Below are 24866 nucleotides of genomic sequence, written 5' to 3'. Positions count from 1 at the left end.
AAGTGAACGCAACCATTTCCGTTTTCGTCTTTTTTGGTTGGTGTTCTCCACCCATACATCATGTAGGGGCGCCGATATATTTTTTTTTATTTACAGACATCCCACGCCAATTCTCTGTTGGTGCATAAACAGTTATTATAATTATTTTTATCTTTTTAAGGCCGAATAATTTCTTCAATAGAAAATGAACATATTCTCTTGACCGTTGCTATCTCTATATTTCCAAATTTATCGCTTTTTACATGTCATGGTGACGCTTTATCAGGAACGATCTTCATCGTTGACAGAGTTCGTCCAAACAGTCGTCTTTATATTTTTATCCAACGACAAAAAAATCAAACTTTGTTTTAAGATTTTTTTAGTGTCTGCTATTGTAATCGCCGGATTCAAGTTCTCTCTGTTTATATATTATACGATTGCTTCTAGTAAATGGAATGGAATTCTAACAACAATCACTTTCAAGTGACAAATATCAATTTTGTTAAGAATCCTTTCTAATCCAATTTTCCGCTGAAAGGAAAATATTTCGAATATTTTTAGCGTCTTTCAGAGCTTCACACCCTTTTTGATTGGATAAATATTATAATAAATAAATACACGAATATTACACATTTCATTTTCTTTGCATTATCTTTTTAAAACACTTCCTTTCATAACGGAACCTCAAATTGCCGCACCCTGGCCGAAGAAGCTCGTAATATGCCGAAAATAGTCGAGATGCTTCCCCGAACGTTCTCGTAATTTTCCGAAACTTCATGAAAGTACTGTGAATGATGGGAAATTCTTGTCCTCTTCCGCTGTGATTTCATTAGAATATTGTTATCATTTACTAGAGCTGAGTGTAATATTGGTTGTTTCGGCGACGCGAACAAAGTGGGGAATGCCGAACTTCCCGTAGGTTTTAGAAGTGTTTCTGTACCATTCTTTGACAAAGGGATCTTTTTGACAGCGACATGGTGTTCACGGGTTCCGTCAAATTAAAGGTGCTGGAGGCTAGAGACTTAAAACCGGCGATGTTGGCTCAGAGAAGAGTCAAATCTATCGATCCGTATGTATCCGTTCATGTGGATGATGTTCATATAGCGCAGACATCTCCAAAACCGAAAACTTCGACGCCAATATGGAACGAGGAGTTTGAAAGTGAGATAGAAAATGGAGAGACACTAGGAATAACTGTATTTCACAACGCAATAATGCCGCCCGATCCGTTTCTGGCGAATTCGTCTGTGCCTTTGGAAGAGATCATCAATTCGGGAACCTCTGATATCTGGGTACGGTTAGAACAATTTGTTTGAGTTTCTCTTTCTCTAAAGGGACTTAATTAGTCACAATGCTGTCTGTATCTAATGCCATTTTATCATGCATTTCCAGATTCCACTCGAGCCCGAAGGAAAAGTTCACCTTTATATCGAACTTAAACCGGCGATGCAAGGTAAGTTGTAAATTTTCATGTCGAGTTTCGAACCGTTTGTGATCTCCTCTGAATGAAACTTTTTCCTCAGAAAACCTTTCCGTCATGCTATTGTTGACATTTGAAAAATAATTTGTGTGGTAATGTTTTGTGTTCACCGTCTACAAGTGGAATTAGAACGCGACGATGCGAGCTTCGATCGCCGCAAGATGTTGCTTCGATCTAAATCGACTTTTCATTCGTCATGCAGACTGTGTGTTACAGAGCGACAAAGTGGTGATTCAAGGCCGCTAATAGCTGTGTATTTAAGTTAAGTAATTCTTGTTTCAGGTAAAATGCATTCAACTAAGAATTGTTTTTTGTTTTTATTGTTAACAGACAGAGAGAGAAAAGTATTCAAGGAAAGGGAAGGCGGCATCAAAGCCCGAAGAGGGGCTGTGCGTCGAAGAGTGCATCAAATAAGCGGCCACAAATTCATGGCAACCTTCCTCAGACAGCCGACTTTTTGTAGTCACTGCAAAGAGTTCATCTGGTGAGAAAGACATTTTAGTGTTATAGCTTTCGTATTGTGTTCTTTTGTGGATGATTTTGCATGAAAATGATCCATAATTTACGCTTTTGGTTGTGTGACTGAAAGCCGACGTGTCTTACTACCACAACAAAAAGAAACAATGACATTTTCCTTTTCAGCTGGTTTGGCCGATTAGTTTCCTTTTGCATTTAAAATATGATCCGAAACTTTAAACGGCTAGACGAGATGCCCTCAATTTAGTTTTTACGTGCAGGATGGCTTCTTTTGGAAAATTTGCCGTGCTCAATAAACCTTTTTCCTTTCGAGTTACCCTGAGTGACAACCTTCTTGTGACTTACAATGTAGGCACGCTTGACATTTCTTCTCTGAGGTTTGAAAGTATTTGTTTACCAAGCAATATCATAACAGCTTTTACTGGGGTATTAAACATTTTACGAAGTCGCTTTTCTAGTGTTTGCATCCTTTTAAAAGAATGTTTCTAAACTGGGAAGTGTTCGACTTGATTGTATTCGTGCTAAGAATTTATCACCCCTTTTTAAAGCTTTTCCAGGCGATCTTAGTTACCCCACCGACGTGACCAATTTATAAGCTTTGAACAAGAGGACACTGTACCTTTAGTCACAAAGAAAGAATAAAAAGGTAGCAATAAGTTGAATGGGACACGATTAAACCTATTAAAAATTAATCTATGTCAAAAAAAAAAACCAAAAAAAACCGTGGATAGTTTCCCGTTTCATTTTCTTACGTGTGACTTCTCTTGTAAACACTTTTGGGATAAATGAAATGCATAATTTTGTTTTAAATGTTTTGACTGTGTGGTTTGCGATCTCCTTTAGTAAGCAACCGTATGTGTATTATTTTTTTTCCCAAGCACATTCCAAGCTACTGTCTGTCTGAGCCACTTCACATCGGCTTTGACACCACGACTGTTTCAGTACGTTCAACTTGCGAACAATTTTGCGAAATAATTTATTTTTCTCTTTGAAGCATCTTTTCACGTCATTTTGATGTACAATAATTAAATTGAATGCAATTTTATTTTATATAGTTTTAATATTATTATTTTGTTTTTTAAATTAAGAAGTTGTTTGGTTTTTTATGTGCGAGGTTATTACATCATGAGAAATTTTCGGTGCCTGCCTTGTTATGCAGAAGAAGCAAATTTTGCAGAATTATGAGATGATTTGATGGTTGCTTGTGAATTTGATTGATATAAACAAATTTGCACAACATTATTATTAACAGTGCTATGGCAGGAAAGTTGAAGAATTTCAACTGAATTGAAATAATACTGAGTCAACAAGATCACTTGAGGAAAATTGGAATTATTTCTTTATCGAAGGGTAAATTTGGTATACATTAAGGTAATTGATCTCCCTGAAATAAATTTTTCTCCAAAATTACAGAAAAATCCTGAAATATGAAAAGTGTGTGAAGTATGATCAAACTTTAAAATGTTTTTGAAAATGTGTTTGATAATGGAAAAGTTATCACGTTCCAAATATGTTTTTTATTTTGTGGAAGTTATTGTATAGAGTGTAACAGCCAAAACAGATGTACATGTTTACAGTTTTTCGCTGCACGAGTGCAATGGATGAAAAAGAAGCCACGGTTTGCGCTTAAGTTCAAAGGTGCTATTACTGTTTATGATTTGTCGTGCAGCTGAAGAATCCAACCTTTAATTGTACACCTTTGATCCTGTTTACGTTTAACATGTTTCTTCATGTTGTTACATTTCTATGAGTTGTGCATTTTGTGTGGGGAAGACAGTACTGGTAATATTAAATAAGTGCAAAATTGCTCAGGTATGACTGAATGAAATTCTGTTATTTTTTTTCCTACTGTCTGAAGTAAATAAGTTAAAATCATAACTTAGCAAATGCAAAAGGGGAAACATTCTGCAACTAGAAGTTGCATGATCAAGAAAAGACTATACTCCTGACCACTTGCTGTATGCAAACTAGGGGAGCTAAAATCTGTTGTTTACATTTAAGAGCATAGAATCAAATTTGACTCTGTGATGAATTACAATGACATCACAACGATAGCAGAAGTTAGTGTACTTGAAGTGGAGTGAAAGGAAATGTAGAATCCAGGTTTCTTTGTTTCAATTTTGTTTTGATTTCTACAGCCAAGTATGAAAATATGCTTGAACCTGAACTGAAAGAAACTTGTGGAATGATTATGCAGTACAGTCTTTGTGCAAGACTGGACAATGGACATGTCTGTTCCTTTAGTCTTTGACCATGAAATATTAATCTTGAAAGCTGCGTTTGATGAATCTCGATATCAATATGGTGATATGTCAACATGTGGTGTACTGGAGAAAGAAACAAAAGCAGAAAAAAACAAAGATATATTGTTCACACCTGAGACTGACTGATTTGTTCAAAGTGTGTTATAAATTCTTACAGAGAAAAACTTTATTGCAGTTAGCTTTGGAAGTAAATGATGGCAGAAGGGAAGGGGGTGAAACTATCTTTAAGTGTGTGCTTTGTGAAAGGCTGGGTTTCATGATGCAACTGAAGAATAAGACCTTGAATTGTATATTGTCAATCTTGTGTAGCTTAAACATGTTTGTTCACATTGTTACATTTCAAGTTAGTATTAAACAAGTGCAAAACTGCTCAGGAATAACATTTGTAAATAATTTCACTTCTACTTCTGGGGGTTTTTGTGGCTGTCAAATCAAGCTCTGATCAAGTTTCTTGACCTATTATAATAACAGATACAAACCCTAAGAATTGATCAACATGTGGCATGAAAATCAGGATTTTCCTAGTTCACTTGAAATTGCCTTTATTTGAGGGTTTGAATTCTTTTAGGATAATGTAAACCTGCTAAAACATAGAACACTGAATCATATCTTACAATTTTTATTGCTTTTTACGAGGTAGATTAACTACCTGATTAATGGCAACCACTCTTTTCGTCTTAACTGAATTTTATTTTGAATATTTTTTAATCCATTTGTCTAGTCCTTCTTATTACTTTGATAAAATTTTCATGGTCCGTCTTTATTTTCTCTCCTAAAAGATAATCAAACCTCTTAAGTGTTGGACTTTGGATATTAAAATGTTGTGAGTTCTTTGCATTTTAAATTATTTATCTCCAAATTGTCATGTTATTAACAAATGCTTTTCATTCAACTGATTCATTCCTGGTTTTTTCTCATTACCTTGTTCCCACCACCAACAGCACATCTTCATCTTTCTGTAGGTTAACCACACGCAACCCTCAGTTCCTCGATTCACTCTGACAAAGGGTTAACCCTTGAATCAAGAACTTTAGAATTTGTTTTCAGGCACCTCTAAGTTGATAAAACCAAGTTATTAAGTATAATAGGCTTATTGTACCTAGTTTTGTATTCCATTACCAAAATTCTTCTAGTAGTTCTTAAACTAAATTTATGCCCAGCTGCTATTGCAGAGTGTACATGTATTAAAGCCTCAAAAAGATGCCTTGTCTCTCGAGAGGCCTTTTAGCATAAATTGTTCATTACCGGTAAGATGATTTAGAATTTGCTTAGAAAGAGTTTACCTTCAGCTGCTTAAAATGTTTTTATTGCAATGGTAATTTCACTTTTTTTTTTTGTTCACTATGTATGGCACAAAAATTAATGTTTTTCATTCTGCCGTTAATCTTACAAATAAATGTTTCACCCATTCAGTTTTGAGATTAAAAGTCAGAATGTTGTCAACAAGCATGCTTTGAACTTGGGTGGTATTGTGTTTTTAATAGTAGACTGAAGAAAGCTCTGACACTTTGGTGTAACTAACTTTTACTTAAATGAAAAATTTCTATTTTGGGAGGGTTGCTCAAATTGGTTGTTTTTCTGTAGAACCCTAAAAATTAAGAGAAACATGTATTCTATGCCTTAAATCAGATCACAACATGCTTTTTATTTATGCCAACATGAGTTGTTTCACTATCCTAGTTTGTGGGTTTGAAATCATCAGCAGACAACAGCTGCTCAAATATGTTTGTATGAGCCAAGTATTATGCTAAGACCACAGTGGTTTTGGTAATTAAAAGTGTGATTATTTGTGGAGCTGTGGTTGAGCTTTTTTTAGCCTTTTAATCTCTTGTAATGGCCAGTGGTTTGAATGGGATCATTGCAGTACAGGGAAGCTTTTTCCATAAGAAACACTCTAAAACTTGACCAAGAGAATTGCTGCTGTCGAGTCATTGGAAACAGGCTGTAAAATATAGAAAGTTTTATCAACATGTTAGTAGTTTTCCATTTTGTTATTGTCAATGTGGATTAAGAAAAGGTTTTGAAGAGAAACTTCAATTAAACTGAGAGTGCCAGAGTTTGGTTAAAATTTGATGAGGGATTTCTACATCAAGATGGCTATTGGGCTGAAAAATATTATTTGTTATATTCTTGATCTTCTGTGCAATTCCTTTTGCAAAAAAACTTAATCATCTATACACATTTTGGACTTTTATTCCCACATTTTATATTTTAACACTTGCTAATTACATGGACCCCATTTCTGTCTAGACTAAAGTACTTTTCCTCTAATTTTGCCAGGAAGATGTTACGTCTGTTTTATATACTAATGCTTTTTGAAGAATTTTAATTATACACACTTTTTTTTGTTTTTTTGGAAGCTTGAAAATTGCCCTTTTTTGTCATTCCGGAATACTTCTAGGGCAAAGAATCCATTATAAGATTGTAACGTGGATAAATTCAAAGGTGGCAAGAAACCAGTGTTCAAAGTTTTAACCCTCACTTTTTTTTATTTCAAGCTCATTTAAGACAAGATGTTAGGGACTTAAAGAAGTCAGGACGGCAACGCCATGGAAGACATCATTTAAAAAAGGAGTTTCTACTTTTAGTTAGAATTTCAAAAATGGCTGCATGTGTTTACCGTCTCAAAGGGCGCCAGACCTCAAACTCAACATATCGCATAAAAGTAGCATTGAGTTCCAAATGTTAATTAAAATAATTTGCTGCCGCGGTTTCGCTTCGCAGATGACGCAAATATTAGTGATTTCACGTTCTTTTGCAAAGGACGGCTAAGAAATGTACAAAGTTTTAGAACGCACGCGCTGGGGTATTGTTCTGCCAATTAGATCTATTGTTTTTCCACGTTCTTGTTGCTGTGGCCGTCGTGGTTTGCTTAAAGTCCCTATTAATTTTGGAGGTGTGGACTCACTCAGCTACTTCTTGCAAGTCCACATAATTTTGACCTCTGTGATGACAAATAGCATTGTAGCATTGTAGCGTTGTAGCATTGTAGATATAAGTAGGGCTCAACACTAACGGTAGCCCACTAGCCACAGACTAGTAGAAATTCAGTTTTGGCTAGTGGTTTTCAATTTCCACTAGCCAGTTTGGTTAGTAAACAGACTGAATTTGTTGTCACATCTAAAAACATCTAAGATGTCACTAACCACCTGGCTAGTAAGTTGAAAAGTTAGTGTTGAGCCCTGAATAAGAGTACAAACCACACTAAACCTTTGCGGATTTGTTTTTTACCACAGCATCGATGTCAATTAAAATTATTCTTTCACCCTAATTTCAGTATGCATATTCTCTCTACTCTTCTCTATACACTTTAATTTCTTTGGAACTGACAAGGAGAATTTGTTAAACAATCAAAGCTTCTTAGATTGGCGATCATTTCCTTTACTCTTATGATCTGAATGAATGATTCAGCAGTACTGCTCTAAGGACAATTACATGTAGGTCGCTCTTGACTGATGGTTTAATCCCTTTAATGCCTAAGAGTGATTAGTTTACGTATATAAGAACGATCCTTCGCAGTAAAGCACTATTTGAGCAATAGTGGAAATCAGACCTGAAAAAAATTTCAGGCCTGAAATTTTTTTTTTTTTTTTTTTCAGGTCTGATTTCCACTATTGCTCAAATAGTGCTTTACTGCGAAGGATCGTTTTTATATACGTCTCATAACCGCAGTTCACTCATGTTTCATATGTTTGTTGTTGAGTGATTAGTTTCTAATTTCTCCTTGCAATTTTGCCCTTGAATCAAACGCTAAGGGCATGAGAATAAAGGAAATGATCAACAACTAAAGAAGCTCTTGATTGTTAAACAAATTCTCCTTGTCAGCACCTTACAAAATGTATGGAGAACAGTACGGAGAATATGCATAGTGCTGTTGGGGAGTAGAGCGGTTAAAGAGTTAACTGAATATCTACCTTGTTGTTTTTTCTTTTTAGGGGCATCATTAACAAACAGGGCTACCAATGCCAAGGTGTGTTGATTATGATCATTTGATCGATGAAAACCTTCTGTAAATACTGCATAGAAGTTGGAATAACATATTTTTTGGACAGTGAGATAGGATTTTGCGAAGAATTGTTTAATTGTTCAAGTTGTTGTTCTGGCCATCTGACAATAAAGTTGAATGTTTCGGGTCTTTTTTCTGCTATGTAACATAGTTAGTTGATTTTGATTTTCCTCATTCTTTCATTTGTTTACCTAACCAACAACCTAACCTGCTCCCAGTTGGTTTGTTGGCTCAGTTGGTAGAACACTGCACCTTTATGGCAGCGGTTGTGGGTTCAAATTCTGCTCAGGCCTGAATTTTTCTTTTTGCTTTTTTCCTTTCTTTTTTTCTTTTCCAGGCCTCATTTTCACTACTGCAAAGATTGCTTTCAAATTCAGTTTTACTTACTTAGTTTACTTCCTTCTCTTGTTTAGGTGAATACGAATATCTATTCATTCATTGATTTATTCATCCATTCATTGAGTCATTCATTCATTCCTTCTTTCACATAAGAATTTATGTGTTAATTTTTGTATGTGGTTGTTGTTGTTGTTGTTGACAGTTTGCACCTGTGTAGTTCACAAGAGATGTCATTTAGATATGGTCTCCCAATGCTCTGAAGAAAAGCAAGAGCCCCCCGAAGTTTTACCAGAAGATGACAGGGTATTGATTTGTGTAATACATATACTATAATTATAGTAAATGTAGAAATTCTCCCGTGCTCTATGGTCAAGAGCCATTGTCAACAAAAGCATAGAAGGGTATAATTATAAAGTCATTTGTTGGAAAGGAGAATTTTTGTGCATTCTCGAAGAGAAGTGAATTTAAAAGGAATTTCTTCCTATTTCATTTGGACCTAACACAATCAGATTTTCTCATGAACAAGTTAGGGTTGACTTTGTCTTTGGACTGTGTGCTTTTTCCTTTAACCTTCTAACTCCCAGAAGTGATTAACTTGTAACTTCTCCCTATAACATCCATACATGATCCAGCAAACAGGTAATGAGAATTAACTCTAAGAAGTGGACAACCGTAACTAATGGTGAAAAAAAGGTTTATAATTTATTTTCATTTGAAATGCTTGTCTAAAAAAAACATTGTACAGCTTGTAAAGAAGCTTCTAGTATGGTATGTGGTGCAGGCCAGTTTAGGATGTGCTTTGCAACACCAGATAATCAATTTTATTTGATGTCACAGATTTTAGAAGGATGAGAGCTCAACATATATCATTGATTTTTAATCCTTGAGATGGAATTCTCTGGAATTTGTTTTGATTTTTTACGTCTTGCAAAATGTTATTGAAGACACTGGTGATCAGACAAATAATTTGCTGTAATGTTTTAGTCGCATGTAACTTTTTTGCTAATGTTAGGACACAGACATACAGAAAACCAATAATTTATCCAGGAGATTATGCTGCTATCTTTGAAAATGAGATACACTTTGATTGTATTGTGTTGTCTGGGACCGCATTGTGCTACTTTCCTGTGCACTGTTTTTCATAAGCAAATATATTAAATATCTTAAAAAAATGTGGCTAGACATTTATATTGCTCATTAGGTGAAGTAAGGCCAAGTTTAGATCATTTGTCGTAAATAAAAATGTCTTATATTGGCTTGTGGCACTTACCAGTCATAAAATAAAAGTTTTGTGAAAACAAAAACTTGCAATAGCTATAAGAATGTAGCTAGATAAGTTATTAAAAAATTCATGGAAATTTGCAAACTAATTTCCAAGACCCAGGAATAGTATAGAAATTTAATTTGAAAGATGAGGAGGAGTCCAGCATTTTTCCAAAGATGCCATAAGTACCTGATATCAGGATATATCTCTGCAAAGGAACTGAACATGAACTAAACATCAACACTTTAAAATTTCTTTCTAAGAAGTTGTGATTATTTGAAGACTACATCCCCTAGGTGATATTTTTCTTCATTCTTATCACCTGTTTGGATGACACTGTCTCAGAATTTGAAGGAGAAACTATGTAATGATCACTAATGGGAGACAACCTGTTCACACCCAGATATGATTTGCAAGTAAATTCTCCATACAATTTGGAAATATTCCACAGAGGTGACGAGAATAAACAAACTTGTCAGCAAAGAGTCTTATCTTGATGTAAAACCAAATTCAAATATATAGCAGCTAAAATATTAATAAGAAATTGGTTAGTTGGAGTTGTAGGGCTGGTGGGTTTCTAGAGAATTATAAAAAACAGTCACATGTTCTTCGGGCCATTCCACCTTAAAGTACCCCAAAAGAAGATCTTGTACTTCACTACTGACAGTTGATAGTGAAATATTACATGGTGCAGAAGGGAATTTTAGTGTACTAATAATGGTTTTGTTTTGTTTTGTTTTTTCCCCGTAGAGTGGACTTTCACGGCAAAGTTCAATTTTGCGTCGGTTCAACCTTAATATTCCTCACAGGTTCAAAGTTCACAATTACAAAAAACCAACGTTCTGTGATCACTGTGGTTCTCTTCTGTATGGTATCGTGAGACAAGGAATGCAGTGTGAAGGTATGTAAAGCATCATGGGAAGAAATACTGACCCTTATAACTCAACTATTCATTTACTGGGCAAATTATTTTTACCCAAAGCTTTGTAAACAGGCATATTTTTCGCTAGTTTTTTCTTTTTTTGTCTGACTTACTTGATTTGATATTGTTGTAAATCTTGGATTAAGTTTAAAAAATAAGGCATACAAGGTTCCTAGGATTTTCCTCATCTGCCTTCCTCAAATAATGAGATGTAACACACACGGCACTGTTTCAATTCAATGAAATATTTAGGGGTGTGTTCAATAGTTTTCTCTTACCCTCCCAGCGTATCTGGGTATTTGATTAATGACGATGTCTAATTTTTTTGTAACTCATTTGTTGTGGTGCATTCCTCTCCCAGCTTGCAAACTAAATGTTCACAAAAGATGTCACATGCGCGTAGCAAATAACTGTGGGGTGGATCCAAAAAAGATGGCAAGCTGTCTGAGGGATTTGGGGCTCACAGTAAACAAGCTATCAGAATCAATGAGAGTGAAAAAGGTTTGCACATATGAATTTTTGTTTTTAGTTATATGACCGTTGAGAACGTTAACTACAAGAAGCTTATTTTGCTCTTTCTATCACCTGAAATTGTCATTAAGGCAGACTCACGCGGAATGTTGCAACATTTTTGCATCTGACATCTGTGAGTTCTGAAGCTGTTTGGTGGCGGCCATTCCTCGCCAGTTTGTAGAATTTTTTCAAAACTTTCTCCCACCTTCTACTGGGTGTCTGGACTGGCGGCACATGGTGGGGTTGTACAGATTTGCCTAGGGGTCGGGGGGGTATATTACCCAAGGAAACCCACAATGTCCTTTCCACCACCATAGCTCCTACTCTACAAACTCACTGGCTTTCTTATATTTCTTCTTCTTTACCCAACAGCCATCAATCCAATATAATGGATCGGACAGAATGATACCCTATGATCGTTCTTCGTCACAAGTGGCACTCATGGATGCTCAGGAGAACAACAGCGTCATTGGATCATTAGATTCGCTCTCCATAAAACCTGACGACCTGGAAGCTTCCCCCGGAGCCAGAAGACGACAGAAGAAGATTGGCCTGTCTGACTTCAATTTTATCAAAGTTCTTGGGAAGGGCAGCTTTGGCAAGGTGGGAACTAAGTCCTTTTATTCAAGTCGTGCATTAAGGTCAAGATTCTCATAATTAAGCAAAGAAATAATCCTCGCAGGTGAGCTGAAATTGAAGTAATTGCAGAGGCGTCGAGGGGATTCGTAGTTTTGGATATGTCTTTTTTTTTGTTTCCAGGTTCTCTTGGCTGAGAAAAAAGGCACCGATGAAATTTATGCCATTAAGATCTTAAAGAAGGAGACAGTTCTACAAGATGATGATGTTGAATGCACAATGATCGAGAGACGAGTTTTAGCGCTATCTGCAGGTCACCCATACCTCACAGCCCTTCATTCCAGTTTCCAAACAGCGGTAAATAACATTCCTCATTTTCTTCTCAGTTTTTGTCGTTGTATTTTTCGGGTAACCTGTCGTTCACGAGATTTACCTTCGTTTCACATATGAGACGTTAGCGAAACGGCCTAAGACGTTAGCGAACTGGTCGTTAGCGAAAGGACTCGGAGGCAAAACGACCGTAATTCCTCTTTCGCACTTCCTACCGCGCAGGCTGGGTTACCTGGGGTTTGCACGAGTCGTGAAAATGTCGTAAAGTCTTGAAATTCTAGTTTTGGTCTCTAAGGAGTGGGAAATCCTGGAAAGTGTTTCCAAATCTTGCAATTTCATGGAAAACTTGATGAGATTTTCATAGAAGACTAACTGAGTGACTAATTCGTTTACACGTGGTAGTTGATAAATTAAAAAAAAAGTTTTAATCTATACTCGAGCCAAGTGACCCACTTAGCAGGACCTTGTCCTGGTTTCCTAGGCGACTAAGAGTATCACTAACCCCCCCCCTGGATGGGATGTTAGTCCAGTGCAAGGTTACACCCCACCCCCCCCCCGCGTATTTCATCAGGCTTCTCTGACAATAATCCATTTACCAATTACCCTTGGCTTCTGTTTCAAAGCATACGAACGGTCGAGTACCAGGCCTCGTTTTGAAAATGAGGCCAAAGGTAATTCGGAAATGGCCTAAACACAAGTAACCGTTTCTACTCCTGTGTGGAGAGAGGCACTGTGAAAGGAAAGTGATTTACCCAAGAACACAACACAACACAACACATTGACCCGACCATGTCTCGAACCCAGACCCCAGCGCACTTACCTTTAGGTCACTGCGTGTGCCATGGTAGTTGATTAGGGATTCATTCTTATGTTTCAGGATCGGCTGTTTCTTGTGATGGAGTATGTGAACGGTGGTGATTTGATGTTTCAGATTCAAAAAGCAAGAAAATTCAATGAGAAGAGATCTAGGTACCCGCCCTGGTTATATCTACGATTTTCTCTCTAAATGAATTTTTTTCTGACAGGCACATTCTTAAATGAATTTTTATTGTGCTGTTAGATTTTACGCTTCAGAGGTTGTACTGGCGCTTCAGTTCCTTCACAGGAATGGAGTTATATATAGGTAAGGATGTTAAAACATTCCATTTTTTTTTTTATCAGTAAACCGTCTTCTGCCTCTCCTATAGGAGTTACAGAACACTTAATCAGGGCTGTGCCCGAGCAATTCCAATTAATTTGTTGTCCATCAGCGACTTGGACAGCTCAACATTTTTGAAAGCTTTGAAGAGCTGAGTACCTCAGATGTCTGAGACCAGAGCCATCGAGCTCTTAGTGATTCTTTTAAGAGAACGTGCCCTTCCATAATAAAAAATTTGGACTTTACTCATTACAACCGAACATTAGAGGGATTTAGCACCGCGTTTACGTGAAACGTGAACGGCAAGAGTGACTACGTGAACTTGTTTTTCCCGCCATTTTTTCACGTTTAACGGTTTCGCTCTCCCGTTTCTACGTGAAGGTAACCTGTTTCGCGTTCACCGTGTCTATAAGATTTTCTTCACTTTTTCTCTCACAGAGTAGAAGTTAATTGCCGAACCCAAGGCTCCAAAACTATTCCGTGTAAGTCTTTCAGGGGCGCCTCAAATTCACCATGACCTGAGTTCACGCTAAAACTAAAGCAGCAAGGTTCGCGCTATTTTACGTGAAACGCGAAAGGGCAAGCTGACGTTTACCGTTTCACGTGAACGTAGTGCTAAATCTCTCTATTGATCTCCATATTCTCCTCGCTGTTCTCTCTACATTTTCTATAGTTCTGACAAGGAGAATTTGTGTCACAATCGGAGCGTCCTATTGGTAATCATATCTATCATTCACGTGACCTTTAAATTTGATTCAGGGGTGATATTGCAAGGAGAAATTAGATGCCAGTCAGCCCAGGGAGTTAAAGTGTTAAACAATGCGGCAAGGAATCATTTTATCGTCATTTGCTTCTAGAATTGCTGTTTGACGAATTAATGGGCTTCAGAGTTACTGATCCGTATCTACGGCTGCGTTCCCACTTGGTGCCCGAGCATCAGTAGTGCCAGGTCACCGGCACAGAATGGTGCTGTGTTCAGACACTGGGCACCCGATAAATCAGTGCCCGGTTCAGTGCTTGAGTAGAAGGACAATACCTTGTAATCGGGCACGGGGGCACGGTGCCCGAATTCTGGCGTGGGTACCAGAAAAAAAAGGTGTGTTCACATTAATGCCCATCAAGTATCGTGCCCGGGCACCGTGCTCGAGCACCAAGAGTGAACGCAGCGTATGAGAAAACTGTGAATCAAATTGCGATGCCGCCTTTTTAAGCACAGTTTGACGAAAGGAATTCTGTCCAACAGGGATTTAAAATTGGATAACGTACTATTAGACAGAGATGGTCACATCAAGTTGGCCGATTTTGGAATGTGTAAGGAGCGAATGAAACCAGGTGAATATACAAACACATTCTGTGGAACACCGGACTACATTGCTCCCGAGGTGAGATTGTTTTGAAGTAATTATTTTTTTTTTTAATAACATAACCGAGTAAAGCGCGCGGTCTGATTGGTCAATTCAGTGTCCACCATTTGCCATGGGTGTACGCTGCTGACGTGAGCAAATGTAAAGACTAGAATTCGCGCTCTTATTTTCTCCGGTCACGTAAGATTTGTTAAATAAAAAGGAACTCTTTTGCCACAATGTATCAATGTTATGTTATAGCAACCTTTGCAACCTCGGTGTGCATCCATAACTCAATTGTGTACGCTGTGGTGTTTACCGTTTGCTAATTGCAGAAGCTGTAATCGGGGAAGGAGACTTAAGCGCGTTTGGCTCGATAATGTTACCCCATCACAAGTGTTTAAGCAGAAGTAATACCATATGTGCTCGATACAAATCAAAAGCGTGCGTTTTACGAAAATCTTCGACTGATTTTGAGCTTTTGCTCTTGAAGTTAATGGGCCTTCTGTGGTTGGGATATCTGTGACTTTTAATGTTCGCTGCTTTTGTTAACAGATCACTTTAGTAACGTAAACCTGTTTTGAGCTTTTGCTCCTGAAGTTAATGGGCCTTCTGTGGTTGGGATGTCTGTGACTGTCTATCTGGGCTGCTTTTATCAAGAGAACCCTATGAGTGACCAATTTCTTCTTTAAGTGTGATGGATTTCTATTCTCTCCTTCGCTATTTGGATCCACTTCTTCGTTAAGTGGCCTCGTGTCAGTCACTGTTTCAGTATGAAGGATGATTCTGTGTGTGTGTGTGTTGGGGGGGGGTGGGGGGGACGAGGTTAATCCTCTCCGGTTCACATTCGTCATCGAATTTCTATTTTTATTTGTCTCAGATTCTGCAAGAAAAACCGTACGGGTTCTCTGTTGATTGGTGGGCCCTCGGAGTCCTTATGTACGAGATGATGGCAGGACAGGTTAGGGAAAACAGATTTTCCTTGTAATTCAACAATTAAAAAAAAAAAACCACTCACGTTTAGCCATCGCTGGAGTTTTGAATGTTTACTAAGATCTGTGCGGAATCTCCTTGACTCATACAGCGTTACCTTAGCTTAACTTCAATCGAATATCGAAAAAAAATAAGGATTGCATAGATTTTGGCCTATTACACCCTGTGATTGGTCTGGAAAACTTCCACCACTTTTTCAACCAACAAGGTACAATACTTAAACCAATTGTACTCCTGTTTCTCTGCGCTCCGGGAAAATTGCTTCTTTAGAATTCGAGTTCTCTTTGGCTCATTGTGACCTTAGCCTTTGTATCTGGTTAGCCGTTGATTTGTGGTTTTATCAAGTAAGATCGATAACTTTGGAACGAAATTCGTCGCGCAAGCGCTTATGGGATGGATTGGGGGTAACTCAAGGCGTGCTGTGTGCCCATGCCCACAAGTAATTTCAGTCAACCTGTAATCATCGAGGTTGGATTTACTCATCGGCTAGCAGAAGACCGTTTGACTGGAAACATTAAGATGTACTTTCAATAGTGAAACCAGAGTATGTAATGAGGCCGGAAAGGGTACGGCTTCTTGTAAAGCTTTAAAAGCTTAATTTTTATTTCTCAGCCGCCATTTGAGGCCGACAACGAAGACGACTTGTTTGAGTCTATTTTAAACGATGATGTGCTTTATCCTGTATGGCTTTCCAGAGAAGCTGTCTCAATTCTGAAAGGGGTAAGAAATGTGCACTTTGTGAACCTTCCGTGTGACGATATATTTCTTAAGACTATCGGGAAAGCTCTGTGGGAGAATCTTTGCTGCCGTCATTGTTTACATTTTTCTTCGCGAGCATAGTTGTTATGGCGTGGAAGTAGTCGAGGTAATGGAAAAATTTTATCAGGAATTAAGAATTGTAGTAGCATCTCAGCGTTTGAAGTATGTGAAATTTGGAGCTTGCAAATGAAACTCAATGAAATGTTTACCATCGCAAACGGTCAACTTTCTGGGTGGCACAATGCATAGGGGCCCATGCAATCGTCGCAAAATTTTTAATTTTTAGCATCGTTTAGCGGAGAAAATTCTAAATGTTGTCATGATTCGACTTGAAATTTCATAGAGGTGTTAAATTGCGTTGTATTTCGATTATCCAATACCAACATTTTTGTAGCTTTATAGGAAAAAAAATGTAGACAAAAATTCCCTTATTGTTGCATTGTGTGACAAACATTCCTACGGTAATTCAGGTGAAAGAAAACACACTATAGTGCTTTGCCTTCTGTAGCGCACTCAACTTTGCTCAAACTTTGTTTTTAAACTGTACTTTTTTTTCAGCCTTATCAGACCTTCCTCCCCTCCCCTAATAAAAATATTAACCAGGGGATGTTGTTTGATTCACCACGGTTTCACGCATGTTCTTTCGACCTCGTACAACTTCGCTCAACTTCGTGTATTTAGCGCTCGCCAAGCTGAAGAGATGTCCTGGAACCCAGGTTCTAACTGTGCTCTGTTTCTCTACAGTTTATGACGAAAAATTGTATGAAAAGGCTTGGCTGCACGGCGAGTGGAGAGCAAAGCATTCTGGACCATCCCTTCTTTAGGGAAGTCGATTGGATCAGATTAGAAGCGAGGGAAATAGAACCTCCATTTAAACCCGATATAGTAAGTATAGGAGACGGTTGTCCAAATTTCTTACATACTTTTTCCTAGTGTAAATTTGAGGCAAAGCAGAAATGAAGGTGAAAGTTTTCAGGGACGAAAGTTTGTAATCTAAATTACGAAGATTTTCCTCGGGGGAGCTAATTTCAATCGAGTGTTAATAGCATGCCGGGATTACAATGGTTCTTCTTTACTTCTCTCTGTGATTGGTCCAGGAAACTCGCACTTCCTTCTCAAATGCGACTTGGTCACGTGCGCATTTCCCGCGCTTTTCCCGCGCTGTAGGCAGGTTGCGTGTTTTGCACGCAGTTCTCATTGGCCGTTAGTGATGTTTTTCCACGCCGTGATTAGTTTTGATTAATGCAGACAAATCCACAAAATATGTAAAGTTATGGTGTGCATAAGCATCTTTCAGGGTCATGCTCTGGACATTTTTTCGCGCTCTTGCCTCGGGCTGAGATGCGGACATTCGCGCGTGTTCTTTGAATGTGCTTCTAGTTCCGTTCTGGAAACGAAATAACTATTTGTTGCTATATGTAGGCTGGTCTGCTGAATCGCCGTCCTTTGCAGAGCATGTGTCTACATCGTACACTCTTTGAAATAGTCCCGTTTAATTCTAAAAAAAAAAACCCTGCTTATGTGGAAACCGATCTACTTTCAAGTTAGTGAAGTGACATCTTTTTCATGTCTCGTCTTTGACAACCCTACAATCTTCCCTTTCTCCACTGTCTTGGCGATCTTCAGTTTGTTGTCCATGCTCACTTTCCCTTGGGATACTCATCAGCGAGTTCATTCCTTGAGCGCTGATGTCGTTATGTTCGGAGAAGACCGCGTATTCCGAAGCAAGCTTTTGGTACTGCTCGTTTTTCTTGCCTTCATTGTGAACCGCTTGCTCCAACTCATTTTGTACTCTTCTCGTGGCTTCTGTAACACTTCGAAGCTCCGATTCAGAATCAAGCATCTGTGCGATGGAACACCTTCAGGATCTGGTGGATTTCCATCTAAAGTGCTAAATCGCCTCTTCGGTGTTTTCCATCGAAAACGCTGTGCCTTTTTTTCATTTTGAATTTCTTAATTTTGGCACTTTAAATTTTGCCGCTGACCTTTGAGTTTCGTTGAGTATTTTTTGGGCGTTAATTGGAGCGTTTGTCGCGTCATAAACCAATCGTTTCCTTTTTGTTCCACATCCGGTTGTGTCATTTTAATTGGTTATTACGCACGCGCGAATTTTAGAGGATTGCACCAATTAGCGACATGGTGCAAGTCTCAGTGGAGCTGGGACTTTTTTCGCCGATTCTAGGCACACTTGGACCGGAATTAGGAAAGGCTGCATCTAGTGCACGTAAGTGAGACTTTCCCAGCAAACATTCCAGGAAAAATAATGCGAAGCGACCGGTTTCTCTTTTTCAGTCAGTTGTCATTTAATTTTGCCATTGCTCGGCTAGAAAGAAAACTTTTTCTTCAGGAACTTAATATGAGAGTTTACCTCTGAAAGATAAATCAAACCCCGGAATAGATGATAGGTTTTTTTTTTTCTTCAGCTCAGGATCAACCTAGTTGAAAAAAAAAAAAAACTTGACATATGTATGTGTCCTAGAGCGAGTCAAATCCGCCCCAGCTCTCGCTCTTCACAACTCCTGTTTTGCACCGGCACGCAATGTTTTGCTCTGAGCGCTAAGCTGAAGTCTGTTTGTAAATGATGAAAGGGGTTAAGTTTCTAGAGAAACTGTGGTGCTGCGTCGGTAAAGGTAACGAGGTAACTTGGTTTTATCAACTAAGTTGATATTGTAAATTGGCTACCGAAAAGAGTTTAAAAAGCTGACGTCTTGAGCGTTAGCCCTTTGTCAGAGCGAGTGGAGGAATTGTGGGTTGTGTGTGTGTTTAGTTGAAGAAAGTGGAGCTACGCTTTAAGTGGGAACGTGGTGACGAGAGAAACAAAAGAATAAACTAGTAGAATGAAAAGCGTTCGTTGATACCTATGGGATTTAGAGTGCCGACTCTTAACCCCATAGGTATCAACGAACGGCGAAAGGGGTCTGGGCAGACACACGGCAAAGCCCTCTCCGATTCGTCTTAAATCTTTCCGCGGACAGAGAAACGAACCCAAACATGGGAAGCGAGATGAAGTTCAAAACTTTTTGAACAATTTTAAACAGAGGCGGTTGGCATGCATGTGTTTTAGGCTCCACTTGGTACGTCAAACTTTTAGTAATAGCACAAGAGCCAGTTGAACGTTTTTCCTTTTTTTCCCCTTCGTAGCGTTCGAGAACGGACGTAAGGAACTTCGACACGGATTTCACAAGAGAAGACCCTAAATTGACGCCGACTGACAAGAACATCACCGCCAACATAAACCAGGAGGAATTCAAGGACTTCTCGTTCGTCAACCCTCTGTTCGCGAGCGAAAGACTTGTTTAATAGCTGCAAAACTTTACATTGTACATAGATAAAAAACAGCATGAGATGAAGAAAATTTGAAATTTTATTGCGAAATGAAAAAAAATTTATCTTTTAAGAACGTGATCGAGCAAGTGTATTTTTTAGATTTTAAATAGCCGTGAACTGTGCGCGCTGAAGTGGTCGATTTGCGGAATCTTTAGTTGTGTAGTAACCATTTGCTGCCGAGTGGTTTCCGCGAATTACGTCGTTTTTTGTTGTCACGCAACACTTCTTAGTCTCTCAGCGTGACAGTCGTGCGTTAGGGGAACCACATGTAATGTATCGTTCAACAAAAGAATTCCAGTATTTGTTCTGTACGTAAAAAGCCGAAGTTAGACTTAAATCGTGGTAAATAACATTTCATTATGTTTTTGATTGCGAAATTATAGCGTCACGGTGAGATTTACTAATTACTTTTTTTTCATTCGAGCTTTGCATTATCCAGTCGATTTGTGCGAAGTAAAATACATTTTTTATCGGAATATTGTCTTACAGGTATTAAAGAACTGTCAAAATTGTTATTTCAGAGCGCTTGTGCTTGCCCAAGTTGATCTTCGTTGAGAAGTCGATAATAGTTAATCGAACTCGAAGTATTAAGGAACCGCGAACGTTTTCTGTAGCTGCAGTTGATTTTTGTTGCTTGTCAAATCAAAATCCGTCCAAGAGGCGGAGAAGTCGATCACATTTGAAATGCTTTTTTTTTTCGGAAAACTTTTTGACAGACGTAAAACACATCTCTGCATTAGCGGGGTCACTGAAAGTTAGGCCGAAGACTATTTTTGCTGAATGACTTGTGGACTAAAACAGATTATCTAGAAAGTGTTTTACGCTTCAGAGAGAACAACAACAGACTTTTCAAATTCGGCGACGAGGATTGACTTGGACTTTTTCATTGTTAATTTTTTGATGCATCGCATTAATTTTGAGTTATTTATTGTGTATAATCTCAAAGAAATACTGTGTTCAAGAGAACTAGTTTCATTATTTTAAACAAGTTTGACCGCAGTAACATTTTATTAGTTAAAGTATTGTTACTGTGGACAATGTGTAATACCCGTTTAATTTTAGGTAAATTACTTTGTAACTGATCAAAAGCTTTAATTGTTTTAAAGGAAAGATTTTAAAATGTACAGAATTAATTCACCTCTGGTCCCCAAGTGCCCTCGCCAGCACGTTCAACCCTGGTCCCTAGTAAATTATGACGTCACTGAAAGGGACGCTTCTCTCGTGTGCTTTGGTCACAAGACTTTGCACGGTAAGCAAATTAGGAAACGCTTAGGAACCAGGCCTAATTCATGATCAAAAGAGAGAGTTGCGTTTTTCTTTACTGCGTCGCACAATTTGCGCAGAAGTGACTCAGATTAAACTAGAACTTGCCCACCCAGTATAATATGGTTACAAGAAAGGAAAATTGACAATCAGATCTTGAAATTGCAACCCTTAAGTTATGTGAGGGAATTGAAGCTTGAAAATGTGGATGAGTCAAAATGCTGACAACCAGTTTGAGAGAATCAGAGCATCGTGGGAAATCAGAGACTTAAGATACATACACTTTATTGACATCATTGACTGTATTGACAGATGCGTTTCTTCTTGAATTTGATCCGATCTGAAAGGCACTTGTAGTGAAACGGACAGTCGCTCAACACTTTCATAACGTAAAGGTATTTTGCCAGTGTCTTCTTGTAACTCGTAAGATTACCTAAAATTACAGAACTAGTGGTTACCGTAAAGATGTTTTTTTTATCTCTTTCGCCATTTTCGTGTTGTTCTACAAGTACACATGATTTTACCATCACTATTTTACTGCCTGGTGAACGGCATAACGGAAAGGTTCAATTTCAGTTTTCGTGATCCGAGCGTCAAAGATTGATGACTGTTGAATAGTGCTAGAGTGTAACAAATTTCTATCTCCTGCATGCTTAACAGCTTGCTACATTTTTTAATCGTTTTAAGAGTCATTAGTTCTTTTGAATTTTATCAACGGTTATCCCTAGCTTCGTATGTAAAATTACTGTAATAAAATTTAAAAGTCAAAACACATCAGAGGATTGCTTGTCATTACCTCCTTTCCGTAGCGAGAAAATTTAGGCGTTTTTTTTTCTTTTTTTTTCACCCAAGATCATGAATTTTAATTATCAGAAGTTATTTATATGTAACTTCTCCTTACGATATCAATGTTATTCAGTAAGCAAGTGGTGAGAATATATGAACTTATCAGCTGCAAATGGATTTCTTTTGAGGTACGATACAATTCGTTTGGCTTTTCTTTCCCGGGCTAAAACTGCCTGTGTAGGTCTGTCTGTGCTTTATCAAAGAAAGACCTGATTATGTTCAAGTAATGGTAATAAAACAATCTAATTTATCTGTCATGAGAGGAAGACAATGAAAAAAGCAAGGCCTTTTACAAAGCATCGCGAACTATGTTTTTCAACCTTAACCTTTTTCAGAGTTACAGCGAACTCGAAACTATATTGGTTTAAGCTGTTTTTCTCCAGAAATTCAACCATAAGGCCTGGTCTTCATTTAGATTTATTTAGCTTCGCCAACCGGCTGGGACATTGCAACAGCTGACGCCAATTACTGCGGGCCCAATAAACCCACCCATCCCATCCCAGGGGAGGACATCCATTACACAGTAATCTCGTGTGTGGGAAACTAACGTCTCCTACCCCAACCCAGCAGGAGACGGGACTTCCATGTATTCGTCCCCATCCGAGAAGACTAGAATATCTAACCATTTCTTGATGTTATAGAAAGGCAGCAAATTCTTCTCAATTATTTTAAGACTGAGTGTTGGTCCGGCCGGAGCTCGAACCCTCAACCTCCCGCACAACAGTCCAGCGCTCTATCCATATAATTACTGATTCCCATGAAATTCTATTGTTCTCTTTCTGCATTAAATCAACGATTGTAGTCTTCAAGATGATAAAACAACTGTATGAGGAAAGCGGGGGCGTTCCTTTTTGTTAGCAGGGAAATTATCAGGGGTAATATAGTTAAACGCGCTAAATGAGCATGCTGCAATATAAAAAATATTGCAGTGTGCAGGCTGCAATGTTAAAAATATTTCAGTGTGCAGGTTACAATAGTCCATTTTACAGTTGTGTGCTTGGTTGCCAAGCCTTTGAATGGGAGTGAGGCAAGAGATGACCTTGTTATGATACAAACCTTGCTGTCTTTCAAATGTAAATAATTTTGTTATCATGCTAAGTAGATACAGGTCTCTATCACAACAAGGTCATCTTTAGCCTCACTCTGAATCAGAGGCTTGGCAACTAAGTACACAACTGTAAAATTAAAAATATTTCTTCTTCCACTCCTCAAAGGGTAAAGCGTTCATGTTAGGTCCATATCATGTCCCAATAACTAACATACATTAATACTACGTATTATTACCTTCATATATGTAGCCCGATATGTCCTACATAACCTTGTTCAATCAGTTACCTTTGATCTCCCTCATTAACCCACACCTACCCTAATTTACCCATGTTCTACTACGTTCACCCCCATATACCCTTGATTAGCCATGTTCTACCACGTTCACCCTCATCTATCCTAGTTAACCCATGTTCTACCACGTTTACCCCCATCTACCCTTGTTTAGCCATGTCCTACCACGTTCACCCTCATCTATCCTAGTTAACCCATGTTCTATCACGTTCACCCCCATCTACCATAGGTAACCCATGTTCTACCACGTTCACCCTCATCTAGCCTAGTTGACCCATGTTCTACCACGTTCACCCCCATCTACCATAGGTAACCCATGTTCTACCACGTTCACCCTCATCTAGCCTAGTTAACCCATGTTCTACCACGTGCACCCTCATCTACCCTAGTTAACGCATGTTCTACCACGTTCACCCTCATCTACCCTAGTTAACCCACGTTCTACCACGTTTACCCCCATCTACCCTTGTTTAGCCATGTTCTACCACGTTCACCCTCATCTAGCCTAGTTAACAATTGTTCTACCTCGTTTACCCCCATCTACCCTTGTTTAGCCATGTTCTACCACGTTCACCCTCATCTACCCTAGTTAACCCATATTCTACCACGTTCACCCTCATCTAGCCTAGTTAACCCATGTTCTACCACGTGCACCCTCATCTACCCTAGTTAACCCACGTTCTACCACGTTCACCACCATCTACCCTTGTTTAGCCATGTTCTACCACGTTCACCCTCATCTAGCCTAGTTAATCATTGTTCTACCACGTTTACCCCCATCTACCCTTGTTTAGCCATGTTCTACCACGTTCACCCTCATCTATCCTAGTTAACCCATGTTCTATCACGTTCACCCCCACCTACCATAGGTAACCCATGTTCTACCACGTTCACCCTCATCTAGCCTAGTTAACCCAAGTTCTACCACGTTTACCCCCATCTACCCTTCTTTAGCCATGTTCTATCACGTTCACCCTAATCTACCCGAGTTAACCCATGTTCTACCACGTTCACCCTCATCTACCCTAGTTAACCCACGTTCTACCACGTTTACCCCCATCTACCCTTGTTTAGCCATGTTCTACCACGTTCACCCTCATATACCCTAGTTAACCCACGTTCTGCCACGTTTACCCCCATCTACCCTTGTTTAGCCATGTTCTACCACGTTCACCCTCATCTACCCTAGTTAATCCACGTTCTACCACGTTTACCCCCACCTACCCTTGTTTACCCATGTTCTACCACGTTCACCCTCATCTATCCTAGTTAACCCATGTTCTATCACATTCACCCCCATCTACCATAGGTAACCCATGTTCTACCACGTTCACCCTCATCTACCCTAGTTAACCCATGTTCTATCACGTTCAACCCCATCTACCATAGGTAACCCATGTTTTACCACGTTTACCCCCATCTACCCTTGTTTAGCCATGTTCTATCACGTTCACCCTCATCCATCCTAGTTAACCCATGTTTTACCAGGTTTACCCCCATCTAGCATAGGTAACCCATGTTCTACCACGTTTATCCTCATCTAGCCTAGTTAACCCATGTTCTACCACGTTCACCCTCATCTACCCTAGTTAACCGATGTTCCACCAAGTTTACCCCCATCTACCCTTGTTTAGCCATGTTCTACCACGTTCACCCTCATCTATCCTAGTTAACCCATGTTCTATCACGTTCACCCCCACCTACAA

At 38.8% G+C, this 24866-nt stretch overlaps 1 protein-coding gene across 1 annotated transcript; it reads left to right on the top strand.

The window, feature by feature from the left end:
* The first annotated feature begins 805 nt into the window (after nucleotides 1–805).
* Nucleotides 806–21750, top strand: LOC111329101 (calcium-independent protein kinase C). The gene is made up of 16 exons (XM_022933703.1): nucleotides 806–1271; nucleotides 1372–1432; nucleotides 1790–1943; nucleotides 8136–8170; nucleotides 8748–8848; nucleotides 10560–10710; nucleotides 11093–11232; nucleotides 11617–11847; nucleotides 12004–12177; nucleotides 13028–13119; nucleotides 13211–13273; nucleotides 14532–14670; nucleotides 15512–15592; nucleotides 16237–16344; nucleotides 17128–17268; nucleotides 19525–21750. Exons 1-16 carry the CDS (start codon nucleotides 954–956, stop codon nucleotides 19681–19683), a joined length of 2148 nt encoding a protein of 715 aa, XP_022789438.1. The 5' UTR covers nucleotides 806–953; the 3' UTR covers nucleotides 19684–21750.
* The last annotated feature ends 3116 nt before the right edge of the window (nucleotides 21751–24866 follow it).

Source organism: Stylophora pistillata, chromosome 6, assembly GCF_964205215.1.
Source record: "Stylophora pistillata chromosome 6, jaStyPist1.2, whole genome shotgun sequence".
NCBI lineage: Eukaryota > Metazoa > Cnidaria > Anthozoa > Scleractinia > Pocilloporidae > Stylophora > Stylophora pistillata.
Note: the sequence above shows the minus strand (reverse complement) of the source record. Positions and strands in the feature narration are given on the sequence as shown.

Coding starts and splice junctions, on each gene's coding strand:
- LOC111329101 (XM_022933703.1), top strand. CDS start 954: ATGGTGTTCACGGGTTCCGTCAAATTAAAGGTGCTGGAGGCTAGAGAC. Junction 1,272..1,371: donor CGGGAACCTCTGATATCTGG/GTACGGTTAGAA, acceptor ATGCATTTCCAG/ATTCCACTCGAGCCCGAAGG. Junction 1,433..1,789: donor ACTTAAACCGGCGATGCAAG/GTAAGTTGTAAA, acceptor TATTGTTAACAG/ACAGAGAGAGAAAAGTATTC.